This window comes from Vulpes vulpes, chromosome 2, assembly GCF_048418805.1.
Source record: "Vulpes vulpes isolate BD-2025 chromosome 2, VulVul3, whole genome shotgun sequence".
Lineage (NCBI taxonomy): Eukaryota > Metazoa > Chordata > Mammalia > Carnivora > Canidae > Vulpes > Vulpes vulpes.
Genome location: NC_132781.1, coordinates 82,078,156 through 82,095,226, shown reverse-complemented (window position 1 = coordinate 82,095,226; position 17,071 = coordinate 82,078,156). Strand labels below are relative to the sequence as shown.

The 17,071-nt window shown below is 41.9% G+C and overlaps 1 protein-coding gene across 2 annotated transcripts in view; it reads right to left on the bottom strand.

The window, feature by feature from the left end:
* Window positions 1-11,464, bottom strand: part of GABRG1 (gamma-aminobutyric acid type A receptor subunit gamma1) — a 79,690-nt gene extending 68,226 nt beyond the window's left edge. The window contains exon 1 of one of the 2 annotated variants that reach the window (XM_072749091.1): window positions 11,193-11,464. Coding sequence is in view for 1 of the 2 variants with exons in the window: in XM_026016496.2 (XP_025872281.2) it covers window positions 9,732-9,844 (113 nt within the window). In the remaining variant the exon portion in view is untranslated. Of the gene's footprint in view, window positions 1-9,731; window positions 10,048-11,192 lie in introns of those variants that run through there. The other variant, XM_026016496.2, reaches the window with a different exon arrangement.
* Window positions 11,465-17,071: the final 5,607 nt, after the last annotated feature.

Genomic DNA, 17,071 nt, shown 5'->3' with positions numbered 1-17,071 from the left:
AAATGGTATAGAAAACCATCATACCCAAAGATGTTTATCACACTATTATCTATGACAGCACAAATCTTAAACACTAAGAGTATAAATAATTAATTATATAACCCTATGATGGTAACGGATGTAGCCATTTGATTGATTTTGTGAATAGTCTATTAAAAAATAGAAAATCATCATCCTATTTTAATGTTATATGAAAAATAACATATAAAAATTTGTTTTTATCAAGACTTATGTATCAAAATGGCTGAAGAAAAAAAAATGGCTGAAGATTTCACGGGAAGGCGGCATTATGAGTACACTAAGCATGCAACCCTCGTGGAGCTGTAGAAAATTAAATTTTGTTTGTTTATTAGCAGTCTGCTACAGTCTTTCTGTAGAATTTTGTAATTTTAAATACATTGAAAAGGAGGTAATTTGTCATTAATGCCTACCTAAAAATGAACCGGCTTTTCCTATAAATCAGATAGTGTTTTGAAATCAATTTCTAATCATAAAATTAAATCATTAAACAGAGCCAATTGTAGAGAGAAGCAGAACTTTGTGCTCTGCCAAGAAAACACCAGTGGCAGCCCTGAAAATTTGCTACTCAGTTCTTCCCTGGGAAGAACGTAGTTGACTGACCCCAGCTGCCAGAGCCCCCCCACCCCCCACCCCCGGACCAGACCTGCATCTGCACCAGACCCACACTTTCACGTGGGCAACTTTCAGCAATAACTGAACACAGTGGCAATCCTGGTACAGACCCATTCCTGCAGGATTAGGGGCTCCTCTAAAGGGCAGCTCTCACCGACCCGGCCAAAACTTTATTAAAAATTTTGTTAGTAGTACAGTCTGAGACTCTTCTGACGCAAACTTCTCCCCCAAAACCCCAACCCCCACCGACTTTCACAAGTGTCAGACCTCTAATATTATCTGAGGCCCCTCCCAGCCTACTTCTACTTCTTCCCATTTATCTCACGCAGGCATTTCTCTCAAAAATCTCTTACATGTCTAATCTCATCTCAGCATCTGCTTCTCCATGGCTCTGTTGCTCACATTTTTTAATTGACAGAGCTAATTATTTACTAAAGAAAATTTTTGAGTCACCTACATCAGCATTGGTTTGTCTCTTTTTATCTAGGCTATTTTGATATATTATGCAAATAAATCTCTTTATATAATAAGTGATTGTATGTGAAAAAGTACTTTGATGAGTGTAATTTCTGTTCTTAATAAAACGAGAAAAAGTTTTGAACTAATAATAACTAAGACGGGCTAGGTAAAACAAGGTATGTTATACCATACAATTATAAAGAGAATTCATTTTTGTAGCTGGAGAAAAATAATATAGGGCTATAGCAAGTCAGTCAATTAATATAAACTGTCTTTCATAAAAAAGCTAAATATTCATCAGGGTTTGTCCAGGATGGCTTTGGTTTACACCCGTTGGCCTAGAATAATAATAGCATCCTCTTTCACTCACAAAATGGCCTAATTTGGATGATAAATTATATAGTCACCATGTATATAGTTCATATAAAGGTGACTGCAAATGTCCTGGTTCTGACACTTGGGGAAAACTCTTCCATTAATCTGTTTCGATGATGGAGATGCAACTCCAAAGCCAGGCCTCATCTGTGATCTGCTGCTCATGACAGATTAGTGTTTCCTTATAAACATCAGATATGTTTCTAGAGCATAAATCGAGTGACATGTTCCAGGAAAGAAACATACCCATTCTAATGTTTGAGTAGAAGATGTCCTAACGCCAAAACCTACAGGAGCTAGCTTTTAAAGAGTAGATACAGCTATTGATTTTAGATCTGAAATCAAGAGAAAAAGAAAAAGTAAAAGATAAAAAAGCAAATTCTCCTGCTTTCCTATTTTCCTTTATATTCTAGCTGCTAAATTCTCTTGTGCAGAGCTCCTTTCTACAATTGTAGCTCTGAGTCATCTTTATTATTCGTAAAAGTTAGTAGGGAAGGAAAAGAAATAAAAGCATGACAGGGTTACAGATCTGAACTTTCAGCATTTTAGAGAAGTGAAATGATAGCCCACTCAATTATATGATTATTTATTTTTTTTAGCACAATGGAATATGGGCTCTATCACTTAACACAGAGAAGAATACTTAGGAAATACGAGGAAAGAGAAAGGAGCTTAGCCTGGAATGCTAAGTAAGTGTGTTCTACTATGTGTTTCCAAAATGTCCAGGGCTTAACTCCCCCTTAAAATCGATCACATTGCATCTTAATTAATTACCTTATTTATTTACGACCTCTCTAAGCTCCTTGAAAGCAAAAGTTAAGGTTTTTAATGTGGTATCGTTGGCACATAGCTCAATGCCTAACACCTAGTAGGTGTCCAATAAAAATATTCGGTGAACAAATGGAAAGAATATTAGAGCTATATTGGAAGTCATCTTGTTATCTGCATATAGAATTACGGTGAATCAAGAAAATAAACAACTAAAAACTAGAGCTATTGGCCTTAATAGGAAAATTTATTATTGTAGCTAGCCTAATGTAAAATTAATTTAAAAAACAAAACAAAAAAACACAAACAAAACAAAACAAAACAAAAAAACAAAGTAGCTTTCTGATACCTGCACTAGCCTCTCATAAATAAAAATGAATAGAATATTTTTTCACAATGGTATGACTCATAAAATTATTAAGAAGAAATGTAATAGGGAAGGTATAAGTCTTATGTGAAAAAAATACTGAATAATATAAAAACACAAAAAAAGTAAAGGCAAAGTAAGCATTTTGGCTATAAAACAACATTGTTAACATATTATCCCCAAATTAGCTTATAAATTTAATGAAATTTTAATCAGAATCCCATAGTTCAGATGTAAGAGGTTAAATTCATCATAACTAAATAACTAAATAGAATAGTAAGAGGTTAAATTCATCAATATGGGAGTTGATACCAAATTATGGAGAGAACTGTTAGATGAAATTTTTCCTGCCAGAATAAAAAGAAAACATTTTTTAGAAGAGGGAAAATAAACCATACTTTCCATCAAGTCTATTAAAAAATAACCATTGAGTTGAAAGTATATTAAAATAAACACCAAATTCCCTATTGTTCCAATTTTTATATATAGATCTTGACAATATAAATCAGTCCTTCAGAAACAATATAATTCTTCATGACGTTCACATTCTCTAAGACTTTGATGCTCTGATGCATCAGATAAGTTCTATTAAGTCTGCTAAGAATTTTACAAAGTGGAGGCTTATTAAATAAGAAAACATATTAAAAAATCCTACAATTGGATGGAAAAAAGAAATGGCAATTAGTTCTTCTGAATGCAGAAAATAATATCTTTTTTTCCCAAGTCATGGGATCACAAAATGAGAGATTAAAATATTTCCATTGACATAAGGATCCCCTCAGACCCATTCACTTAAAAAGGAGAGACTACCAATGCATAGAACAGAAACAGCAAGACTAGCTTTCTAGTCATTCCAGGTGTGACAGCTTACACATTTTTCAGAAAGAACTGTTACTAAGGAAATGACAGACACAAACATACACTCATAAACCACCTGCATGGAGCCACAAATTAGTTTACAGAACATACAGGTCTGAGTAACACTTAAATTTAATCTAGCCAATATGGTTACTTTGTTCTAGTCAATATGGGGATTTTGTGAAAAAAGATGATCTTTACTCAAAACACACTTTCTCATGTGTTGGAAGATTATTGCGATAATTATCTATATATCTAGGGTGACTGAGAGGTGAGAGGTGTCCCTGTATTTAAGCAATTGACAAATTATGCGACCACAAGTAAGTCCTAGAGATCTACTCAAGTATCAAATAACTTGTCCATAACCCTTGATTCTAGCAGTCTTGAAACTACTTGGAAAGCCAAATCACACCCCGATCACACCAATAGTAAACTATTTTTATTAAGCTAACTATATTCTAAGCACAGACTTTCTGATATGCCCATGTAGCTGCAGGTTAGGGTGGAGGGTGGGGCGCAACTTTACTTCTCTGTCCTTCATGCCTAGCAACAATCTTCACTCCTGGGTAACTCAAATGCATTTGTTCTCCATGCATCTGTCTAAAAATAAGGAGAAATTTTGAATCTCCAAGTACATTGTGTCCGGGAGAAAAGGATTCCTGCAGTTCAGAAGTCCACTCTTCAACTGAATGATACAGGTTATGACAGGATGTTTCTATTTTAATGGCCCACGTTAGATGACCAAAGGAAAGGATCTCCCAGAAGGCATGGGAATCCATTTTTCAATTTCAACAGGCCTACTAAACTCTGACACCCTACCACGGGCCACCGACTAGTAATGTCTCTTCTTCACTAATACTGACCCAAACTTATACCCACGACAGCTGAGAACATTGAGTTGCAATTGATGCCAGCTTCCTTGATGTCCACATCACAGGTCATCTAGAGTTCTGAATAACAAATATAGGATTTTATTGTCAACATAAACTATTAGAGTTCGGGGTCACGGAGGACAGGGCCTCTGGCCTCTGGGCATCTAGCCTATATTCTGTTACATATATGCCCTACATACAGGATAGAAGCACTATTAGGGCAAAGATTCCGTCTGAACGCTGCATCTCCAGTTGCTAGAACTTCTGCTTAACACACAGTAGGCACCGAGTAAATATTTGTTGAATGAATGCTAATGTTCAATAAATGTTTACTGAGTGAATTAATAGCTAAGACTATTTCCTGAAACATGAGGCTTCAGTTGGTTAAACTATTTCAGGGCAGATAGAATTAGATTCTGAGATATTTAAAAATAGAAAGAGACATAAATTTCATCTGCCTCCCACAGAGTACAAGAACTCTAACAAGCTTCTGCTTGAAGAAGTCTAGTGATAAGGCATCCATTATTTTGTTAGAGGCCTTTTGTGTGGAAAAATAATCTCCCTTCACGCAGCTTTCACTACTCGGTTATGATTTGCCTGCTATACCTACGCGTAATACAGTCAGCCATGATTTTATATAGCATCCTTAAAAATAAGTTGCTATCTGAGTCCTCCAAAAAAAAAAAAAAAAGTATTTCAATTCCAGAATCTTGCTTTTAACTCTTTATCCTATGGTGGTTTTTTTCCAGATCAAGGGCTCTACTTTGTTTAAGTTTTTCCTAAAATAATTACTCTAGCGCTGCACAGAATATTCCAGATTATGTGATAGGTACCCAGGAGATTTTTATACCTGCTGTGCTTCTATCAGTTGCATTGTCTGTCCTTTCTTTTCCTCATTGCTTCCATCCCTCTTTTTCTTTTTTCCCCATTCATCCATAGTCATGTTCATTGCTTTGACTTATATTGCATTTGTAATCTGAGAAGTGTGGCGGTTAGGAAGGCAGGCTCTGGGCCTAGAACACGTGGACTTCAGTCTTGGATCCAGCACTTACCAGCAAGATGTTTAGCGAGTTCCTAAAAATGGCTGTGCCCCAGTGTTCCCATCTGCAAAATGGGGAGAAGAACAATATCTAACCATTATTCTCTCTTCATACTTGATTGGTGATTTGGCTAAGTATAACATTCTAGCCTGAATGTTTGTCGTTAGAATTTTGGAGACATTTTCCCCATGGTCTTCTGGTTATTGCTGATGGGAAATCTCACAGCTCTCTAATTCTCCTGCCTTGATTGAGATCTCTTCCAACAGCAGACTCTTCTGTTCATCCTTGGAGTTCTAAATGTCTGTTTCCTTATTGTGACTACAAGATATTTTGATTCGATTAATACCATAAATCTAGGCCTTAGCATGGAGTATAAACTGCATGCAGGTAGTAGTACTCTTGTCTAGACTATTCGCCACTGTAAACCCAGCGTGTTGCACTCTGTATAGCACATGAACAGGCATTCAGGAGTGTTTGTTGGATAAAAGAATGAATGATCCCTCCGGAATCCAAAACAAACCCAATAATGCATAAGGGTTCAAGGATTTTACTGCACTTGAGACAACTTCCCCCGGCATAAATAATACTAGAATCACTGTAATTCTCCGAATATCTGTTGTTATATCTTCTCAGTTAAAATTTTAAGTTCTATGTACTTTGCACAAATTTTCTCTCTTGGTCTTGAAACAAGCTGGAAAGGAGAATGCCATTTCCATTTTCACAAATGAGGACTCTCTGCTTCAAAGATTTTCCTGAAATCACCCTAGTGGGAAATGGTGGAGCTAAAGCTAGAATTTACATTCTAATGGCCAAGTCCAGGATTCTCAATCGGTACCATGTGTATATGTGAATTATTCTCCTGAGGCCCGTACATTTAATTTATGCCCACCTTTCCTCTTTCCCTTGTGGCAGTTATTTATCATATTTTGATACTATCTCAAGAGCTTCCCCACCCCCCACTCTCCCTTGTCTCTTCTCTTTTGGAACTCTGCCTTCATTAATATTTTCTTAGATAAAATTTAATCACCTTTATATAACTATAAAGTATTAGATTAGCCTATTTAATGATTGAACGAAAAGTCAGACATTTCCTTTTGTTGCTTAGGCAAAAGCATGTCTCATAATATAAAATGGAACAAAATAGAAGGAGGATATGCCTAAAAGACTGTATACAGGGGATTTATCTATTACAGTATTTGCATGGTAGCTTCAAAAGCATTTTGTCTCTCAGCCCCTTCTTTGAATATTTTATTATCATGGAACATCATTACTCAGTAATTTTGTCCTCAAGTTTGCATCGGTATTGTATTAGAAAATTAAGTCAAAAATCTAAATGCCTAAAGAAAAATAATTTACTACCACCTCCACAAAATACATTACTGAAATTACTTGGGAATAATATACTCTATAAAGCAAATGTGTTTGAATATTTTCAATTGGACAACCTACTGCTAAATTGTATGATTACTGACTCATGAAATTGTTTGAAAAAAACAAAACAAGTTATTTTCCTTGGGCTCTGTCAAAATGTAACTTCTTAGTCAAAGCGTATCGCAAATTACTTTTTAGAACAACTAATACCTCCAAGCACTTTTTCAACTCTACTTAAAAATCTGATTATAATTAGATTTTTTTCCACATTATAAATAAGTCAAATCGAGCTTAAGGGATTTTAACCAACTTGTCAAGATGCCATAGAGCCTCACAGAGAACGAAACACAGGAACCATGACTACAGCTTTTAGTTACAACAATAGGATAGGCTTTCATAGTTCAGCAATATAAAAATCAATAGTGTCTCTACTGTATGCATTTGATGGAAACTAATGAGGAAACAGAAATTGTCTCTGGCTAAATATAAGAAATAACAACTTCCAGTTCGGTAAATTCCCAAAGAGATGACTTTGAGGATTTATTTTAGAAACCAGCAGAAGACAACTAAATTCTTATAAACAGAACCAGTTGTGACTAGTTTCAAAAGAAAGGTCCCTCAAAAGAAGGAGAGAGGGAGAAGGAAATATGAATGTAAAAGGTTTACACATGTTGATACCAATTATCTCCGACTGAATAGTAAAGGGGTGAAAACTTCACCACAACTGTAGCTACTTCCAAGTGAAGACATAAACTCTTATTATGGAGGCCCTGACAGCTAATTATAATGGCAACATACAGCTTTATCTTTTAATCTTATTTTATTGATTGGCCGGAATAATCCACATTATCTATACTATTACAATAAAATGAATTATTTATCTATTTTAAATGCATAACATTTCCCTGTCACTCACTCTTATATATGATAAAAAAAAAAAGTACATGGAATTCCAATTAGAATTTCACTCTTGAAAACTGCAAAGAAAAGCCAATAGTGCAACTATATTTAGCTGTTTTATGTTTGGTTCGAATATTAAACATATGGAATGTGAAAATTGTGGAAATAAATGATCTCTTACTACCGTCCATTCCTTAGATGAAGAAACTGTTCAAAGACACTTGACGGGATGAGCACTGGGTGTTTTTCTGTATGTTGGTAAATTGAACACCAATAAAAATTAATTAAAAAAAAAAAAAAAGAAGCTGAGGACTCTTGATACAGATCTCATCTCCAGACTTCCAGAACCCATCTCTGTCAACTATACTACATAACTCTTTAACTCTGAGCAGCTTGAAGAGAGTGCTGGAGCCAATTATTAGATAATAATGTAAATATGTTCAAATACAAAAGATATGCATTAAAACTAAACAAAGATTTTATTTATTTATTATTTTTTTTAATATTTCAGTAATCAGCTTGCCTATTAGTTTCCAAGGGAAACTTGCACTTATAATGGCAAAGGAGCATACAGGTTGTTATTTCTGAAAACCACTGGGTAAATCTGTTTTTACTTATGAGAACAGATTCACTTGTAATATTATAAAGATGCATGAAAACACTGATACATGGTCTCCCAAATATCGTCTATGCTTTTACAATATATTCAAAGAAATAAAGCCATTATGACACAACTCACATCTAAGAAATAATTAGTCGATAGTATGTTTGTGCCCATGCAGAACAAATTTAAGTTTCTAAGGGGAAAGGGTATATAAACTAAAACTGTAATATTTAAAAAAAAAGAAAAAAAGCACTGTGTGTCAAACATTTCCTGGCAAGTCCGATATTGCTTAGTGGAGCTTAATCCATTCTCTGTTTTTGGAGAGAAAGTATAGTTGTTCTTTTTTTTTTTTTTTTTTTAGTTGTTCTCATCTGGTAATGGACAAAGACATTCACTCTCATATAGTAAAATTAATCATCAAAATAATTTATTTTAGTCATGATGCAAATGGTTATAAAGTCATGTTTCCATTTGCACAGTGATTGCATTTTACTCTTGAGTCCTAAACAGGCTCACATAAGAATATAATGTTAAATGTGCATTATATGAAACACAGTTACATGATATGAATAGCGTGACCTTAAAAGTGTCTGTGTCTTAATATATTTTCACTCCAGCCACTACTCCTATATGCAGGTGCAATAGCTGGGCTTTTTATTTTTCTGCCAGAATGATTTCAAAGTTTTATTGGAAGATACTACATCCCAAGGAGCCCAAATCTTATTCCTGTTGAATTGGAGGCTTAAGGTTGCTAATGTCTCTCTCTTTGTCACTCTCTCTCTCTCTTTCTCTGTCTCTCTCTGTCTCTCTCTCTCTCTCTCTCTCTCACACACACACACATACATTCATATCCATACAATGTTTTACTTCCCCATAGACAACCAATTAAAATAAAAATTATTCAGATAGCTCAATAAAACATACATGGTTATCTCTAACTTAAATATGGCACACTCTCAAACTTGATTTTTAAGCCATATTTATAATCTCTCTCCATATGTAACTTTGTTTTTTTCCAGAATAGCAAATGAAAAAAAAAAAAAAAAAGGATACGGGAAAAAGCAATATTAGTTTATAGGAAAGCATCATACCTATCATGTTGTGTAACAAGTTTCTAAAATAACTTTCTCTTTAAAATGCAGAATTATCCAGAAAGTTCATCAATGACATTTATTCACCACATTTAGTAGCAAAATCATTCCTCACCACCCCCCCCCCCCCCCCCCCCCCGCCCAGGAATTGAAGCTTTACTGGTTTCCAGTGTGTCAAGTCACACAAGACAAAACAAAATAAAACAAATCCCAAAGTGAGCGGGCCTGTTGCTGTCGCCCACAGGCTCCTTCATTGTATCAGGAAATCAGAGGATGTGCCCCAGCAAAGCAAAAGCCTTAACTTAGAACGATTTTTTTTTGTTTTTTCAAAGAAAAAGAAACGAGGGGGCAAGGGGGCTGCTCGCAAAGCAGAGCTGTAAGGAACCCACTCACCAGTTGCCCAGATGCAGGGTCAGGAGCAAGAAGAGCAGCCTAACGACTCTACTCTGACTCCCCAGGAGGGAAGGGGAGCAGGGGGGAGCTTTCCAGGGACCCATCGGGGGCATCGTCCGCCGGGTTCTCCGCCGACCCGCCTCGCACCTGGGCAGACGCAGGAGCAGCGGCGGCGGGAGGGGCCCCGGCCAGGTGCCCGCCAGTCAGCCCGCGGGGTGCGGAGGGGGCGGGCGGGGCGCGGACCGGCTCCTCCGGGAGGGTGCGGGCGGGTGCGGGCGGGCTCCTCCGGGAGGGTGCGGGCGGGGTGCGGGCGGGTGCAGGCGGGCTCCCCCGGGAGGGTGCGGGCGGGGTGCGGGCGGGTGCAAGTGGGCTCCCCCGGGAGGGTGCGGGCGGGGTGCGGGCGGGTGCGGGCGGGCTCCTCCGGGAGGGTGCGGGCGGGTGCAGGCGGGCTCCTCCTGGCGGGTGCAGGAGGGGTGCGGGCTCCTCTGGGCGGGGTGCGGGCGGGTGCAGGCGGGCTCCTCCCGGCGAGTGCTGGAGGAGTGCGGGCCGGGTGCAGGTGGACTCCTCCGGGAGGATGCGGGAGGGGTGCGGGCTTCTCTGGGAGGGTGCCGGAGGGGTGCGGACCGGCTCCTCCGGGTGGGTGCAGGCGGGTGCGGGCGCGCTCCTCCCGGCGGATGCAGGCAGGTGCAGGCGGGTGCAGGCGGGCTCCTCCGGGAGGATGCGGGCGGGGTGCAGGCGGGTGCAGGCAGGTGCAGGCGGGCTCCTCCGGGGGTGCGGGCGGGGCGGCCCGGAGCGCAGGGGGGCGGGGTCTCCTGTAGCGGCCCCGCCCCGCGGGGAAGGGGCCCGGCGGCTCCGCAGGCAGACCGGCCCCCGGTCCCCGGCAGCGTCCTCGCCGCGGCGTGCGAGCGGCTCCCTCCTCCCCTCCCCCCTCCTCCCCCTTCCCCCCCCCCCCCCCGTCCCCGCCTTCCGACTCCGGGTCCGCCTCCCCGGCCCGGCCCGCGGCGCGCAGACGGCGCCTGACCGAGGTCCCCGGGCGCCCGAAGGTTCCGCTAGTTTGCGTGAGCCGCGGCCTTCCCTCTCCGCGGTGCGCGCGCAGGGAGCCCGGGAGGCCGTCGGTGCGTCCGTCCGTGCGTCCGTCCGTCGGACTGGAGGAGCGAGAGAGCGAGCGCGGCCGGGGAGCCCCCCCCCCCCCCCCCCGGGCGCCAGGTGATGCCCGGGAGCCTTCCAGGGCCACGGACAAGACTCCGGGGTTACGAGGGTCCTCGGGGCCGCATCCCCCCCTAACTTGAGCGGCTCCGCGGCGCGCAGTTGCCATGGCAACCAGAAGCCTCCCTCGGGCGGCGGGGACCGCGGCGGGGAGCGGGGATCGCCCCGGGGTCGGGGGGGCCGCCCAGGCTCTGCTCCCCAGGGCCACCTGGACTTGGGGGGCTTGGGCTGCCTCCCGGCTCCCCCCCAACCCACCTGGACCGGAGCCGGATGGGGGGCGGGGCTGCCCCAGGTGCCCGTCTCCCCGCGAACCCGGGGGCGCCAGGGGCGGGGGCCTCCGACTGCAGCCGCTGCACCTTCAGGACCCCCCCGCGGGGCCCGGCGGGGGGGCTGAGGCTTCTCCATCACCTCCTCCGCCTCCTCCGCAAACAGTCCTGACCTCCGTGCGTCTCTTCTCCCCCTGGCCCCGACCCTCTTCCACCGAGCGGAGCCTGGAGCTGCTGGCACTCGCCTCACAGGACCCAGGTGTCGCGGTGACGGATCAGGAGGCAGACAAATGGAGCTGAAAGTGGATGTCAACATAAGTCTGAATACCTTTCTTCTATTCCCTTTCACTATTTTTTATATTCCCCGAATATACAAATTCACTATTCACTATTTTATTCATTCCCCGAATGAATGAGACCATTTAATGCTTGTCCTTCTCCAACTGACTTACTTCACTCAGCCTAGTACCCTCCAGGTCCATCCACCTGGAAGCAAAGGGTGGGGATGGTCCTTTCTGATGGCTGAGGAATATCCCACTGGACACATAGACCACAGCGTCTCTATCCATCATCTGTCGATGGACACCGAGGCTCCTTCCACAGTTTGGCTGTTGTGGACATTGCTGCTATGAACATTGGGGTGCAGGTGTCCCAGCGTTTCACTGCATCTGTATCTTTGGGGAAAATCCCCAGCAGTGCAATTGCTGGGTCGTAGGGCAGATCTATTTTGAACTCTTTGAGGACCCCCCCACACACACAGTTTTCCAGGGTGGCTGCACCAGTTCACATTCCCACCAACTCAACACGGATGATAGATCTCAACGTGAGGCAAGAATCCATCAAAGTCCTAGAGGAGAACACAGGCACCACCCTTGCTGAACTTGGCCACAGAAACTTCTTGCAAGATACATCCTCTTTCTGCTTTAATTAAGAATGTGCTTTAGGAAGCTCTTTAACATTCCCTTGGGTGCCCACACTGATTCGCCCATCTGATTAGCCAGTGAACGAGGAATTAATTCACTCCACGTACGAAGTGAAGAGCAACTATCTGCCTGCTTACTCCGTGCATCCTGCTACGGTTAGGCGAGACTTCGGTATATGGGAATGGGAATATGATACCGCATAGGGTTATGCAATGGTAATCGACCGTTCTTCCATCAAAAATGCTTAACAAGGTTTCATCCTTATTGTTCTCATAAGTAAGTGAAAGATGCTGGAGAAGAGTTAAGAGAAACTGATGGAGAGGAAAGGTGAAGGATATGCCCTTGAGTAATTACATGTTGCCCCTTTACTCCTATGGAAGATAAATGACTCCTGTGGAGTCATTTCCAGCCTGGGGAATTTCCTGGATTTTCCAAACTCTAGATTTTTGACAATTTTTTTTGCTTAAATATTTCAAACTTAGCTCACTCTTTTCTTTCAAGCAATCTTATTACACTATTTCTCTTTGACTGTTTTTCCTTTTTATATTATATGTCTTCTGGAAAACTGTTCCTATTCTGCTGTCATAGTTCATTATGATTCCCTGTAAACTGAGTAAAGGGGATCTGAGCCCTCCGGAACCCAAAGAAAGGAATAATTATTTTGGATATCAGCCATGCAGCCAGGCCTTGACCCTGATAGTCTGTCTCATTTGATTTAATAAACCAGATTGGGGCGGGGGGCAGGTGGTGGACACATATTGTGAGTCCTGGAAAAGGCCAAGTGGGTATACTCTACTCATCAAACAAACCACAGTGTCTCACAGAGTAACACTCAAGAGAAAACAGACCAGGTGTCATGCATGATTCCACATTAGCGGGCCTGAAATCGATGTAAGGGATTGGAGAAAGCTCTCTGTGGTCCACCGTGACAGTCGTTTCCAACTGGAGGCATTTGACCCCATGAGACAATTATCGGTATCCACAGATATTTTCAGTTGCCATGACTTGTTGGGGTGGGGGGCAAGGTATTGGCATCTAGGAGTGCAGTCCAGAGTTGCTGCTATTCATCCTAAAATTCAAAAGAAGGCTGTCCTACAACCAAGAAGTATAAAGTTCAAATTGTCACTAATCCTGAAGCTGAGAAGCCCTGCGATATGGATGGAACAGTTAGGAAACCACATCCCACCCCAGTTGACTGGAACAGTTAGGAAACCACATCCCACCCCAGCCGACGATTTCCTTGCACTGCCCTGGAAGTCACCATTCCCCTCCTCCTTCCTCTGATAGGCTGAGCCACTACCATCCACTCATCTTGTACCTAGCTGCCAAGACTATCAACTCATTGTGCACAGCAAACTTCTGTTTTCCAGAATTTGTTCAGGTATCACCTTAGAATACAGGTTTTCAGATCCCTTTAAAATGTAGATTCCTGAGCTTCTCTCCAGACCTGATGAATTAAGACTTTTAGCAAGAACCTCTGGAAATAATCATGCATCAGAAAGCTTGAGAACCATTGTCCTGTAATCATCTCACAATATACAGAGGGAGACAGTGCAACCCTGGTCCCAGCAAAGCAGGGTTTCGACATGATCCATCTGGCCATTATTAATTTATTCATTAAAAATATGTATTGAGGGACGCCTCGGTGGCTCAGCGGTTGAGCGTCTACCTTGGTTCAGGGTGTGATCATGGAGTCCCAGGATCGAGTCCCAAATCGGGCTCCCCACACGGAGCCTGTCTCTCTCTCTGCTTGTGTCTAACCCCCCTCTGTGTCTCTCATGAATGAATAAATAAAATCTTGAAAAAACATAAAAGAAAAATATGTATTGAGAAATTCTGATGTCGGACGCTGTGCCTGGTATTAAGGTTACAACGGGGAACAAGACTTACAAATTTGTCCCTCTGTTTCTTCACTTATAAAAAGGAGAGGAGAATTCTATTTAGCTCATAGAGTTGTCTCAAAGGATTAAATGGATTATTAATACATGGAGATCACTTAAAACAGTACATGTGTATCAGAAATTACTCAAAAAGTTCCATTACTGCTAATGCACTGAAACGAGGTTTCAGGGCACCTGGGGGGCTCAGTTGGTTAAGCTCCTGCTTTCAGCTCAGGTCATGATCCTGGGCTTCAGGACTCTCACGTCCAGCTTCTCCCTCTCCCTCTGCTCCTCCCCCTTGCTCTCTCTCTCTCTCTCTCAAATCAAATAAAATCTTTTTTTTTTTTTTTTTTAAGAAAGTAGGTTTCAAATCTAATTTATTTACTCCAGCCCTGAGTATAGTACCCGGCACCAAGCAGTTCTTTCTAGTAGGTACAGTCTAAAAGGGAGAATGGAGAGGACGGGGGACACTGCTGCTCACACCCTCAACATTATCATGAGGCCTGGCTTCTCCAGAGCCAGGGGGACACTTGTTGTCCCAATGCACTTCACACTTCCGTCAGATGGCCACAAACTACTACAGGTTCCTAAACCTACCGCTCAGTATCACACTTGTTCGTCTTGTCAGATGCTCCCCTTCCGCAAGGAGGCCTCTTCTCTTCTTCATGAGCCTACTCTCTTCTTCCTGGCTCAGTTTAGGGCTCGTTTTCCCCCCAAACCCTTATTGATTATTCCCTCCACACTAGACTGCTGGTGACATGCCATGACAGTTAAAGCCTGCTGTCACCACACATTATACTTAACAGTTCCAAATTATAGCTGCGTACAGTCCTCTCTGTCCCCTTGAAGCGACCACTTCATATTTGCAGCATAGACTATATCACCGCTTTTGGAAACTCTCTCTCTCAAACCAACCCACGCTGTTGGCTTTGTGTCTTTAAATCATATACTAAAGAGCCATAGTGCTTATCAGACCTCATATTACGGGTATACTTAATATTATAATAGCATGTGTGTATTTACCTTTCTCTCCCTAGAGTTTAGCACCACGAAGGCAGAGATTTCAGTTACTTTCATCACCCCTTTGTCCAAAGCAGTGGCTAGTGAGTAATAGATGCTCAATAAATATCTGCAGAATAAATATGTTTCAATATATAATCAAATAAATAAGCACATTAATGGCTTTAATCTTTTTATATCCCATGAAGGGGTCCCTCTTCAACAGAATAAGTCTCGAGTGTCCATCTCTAAGTAGACAAAATCTAGATTTTTGTTGTCTAACTTATTCCTTCCCATGGGACCATGGGAATTAATTAATTATCCTATTTACAGGTCAACATGATCGAAATTAACTAACTCATTTATGTAATCAAATTATTATTTAAACAGAAGAGAGGGCCAGCACAAGGAGATTTCAAGGCTGAAGGCACAGACTCCCTCTTTGTCAATCTGTTCAACCTCCTGAGTCCTTTATGTGGCCTCCAGAACACAGCCAAGAGGGGGAGTCCAGAAGCTGCTCTTGGTGGCAGACGGTAAAGGATCCATGCCTTCTGATCCTAAATCCATCCCACTGTTTTGCTTGGTTCTGTATTGTAATTTATTAATAGGGTTTTCTGCTTCTGGTTATCTCTACTTTCTCTTGTTTCTTCCATATTATCCAACATGTAATTCCATGCTTCCCACTTACTCTCATCAGTACCCATCCCTCCCTACTTCTGCACCATTCATCACTCACCAGATTCTATGGTCTGGTTTCTGCCCCCATGACACCAACGCCTCTAGGTTGCTAAATCCAGTAGACTTTCGCCTGGTCACCTTGTATAATCTTTTCATCTGCATTTGGTCCAGTTGACCATTTCCTCTCTCTCAAAACACTCCTACATGTCATGATACCAGTTTATTTTCCTTAGTTTTTCTCATGCACCTTTAGCTAATTCTTTTTAAGCTTCTTTACATGTTTGTTCTATCTGGCCCCAACAATGTGCCACGGCTCAAATATCATTTCAACTTCTTTTTGCATCACACTCTCACGCTAGGCAACCTCATCTATTTCTCAAGATGGTTAAGCATCTGACTCTTGATTTCGGCGCAGGTCATCATCTCGGGGTTGTGAGATTGAGCCCCCTATCCGGCTTTGTGCTCAACGAGGAGTCTGCTTAAGATGCTCTCTCTCCCTGTCCCTCTGCCCCCTTCCCAAATAAATAAATAAATAAATAAATAAATAAATAATCTTTTAAAAATTAAAAAAAAGAAAAGGAAATATATGCTTTCATATCACATTGCAAGTCTGGAGTTTCTATCAGGCTTCAGACACATATGTCCAACTAATACCAGCTTAGACAAACCAGAAACCTCACAGTTTTTCTAGATATACATGTCATCTAATCTATCATGAACTCTTCAGTGTTCCCAGATCTTATCTCTAGTATCAGTGTAAATAGATTGCAGTGACTGCAGTCTCATAAATAAGACAGCCCTTGTTCAAACTTAAGATTGTCTGCTACTAATTGTATAAAAATAAGAAGCTTGGGGATCCCTGGGTGGCTCAGCGGTTTAGCACCTGCCTTCGGCCCAGGGCATGATCCTGGAGACCCGGGATCGAGTCCCACATCGGGATCCCTGCATGGAGCTTGTTTCTCCCTCTGCCTGTGTCTCTGCCTCTCTCTCTCTCTCTCTGTCTTTCATGAATAAATGAATAAAATCTTTTAACAAACAAGAAGAAGCTTACTTACTTTTTGATACCCTAATTCCCATATGAATGCTGTAAAGATTAAATTAGTCAATTTATATAAAACTCTTAGGACAGTGCCTGGCACATATGAAGTGCTCAGTTCTCCTTCATTATTGCTCCTGTTATTATCATTCTCCAACTTCTTTCTATTTCTACTGCCAATTAATCCAAGCAGCCATCCTCTTTTACTTGGACTACTACAACACCCTCCATTTCCAACCATATCTACATCTGATTTATTTTTGATATAACTACCAGATAGTCTTTTAACAAGTGGAAAATTGACTACGTTCTGTGCAAACCATTCAGTGGTTTCCTATTGTAGGACAAAACT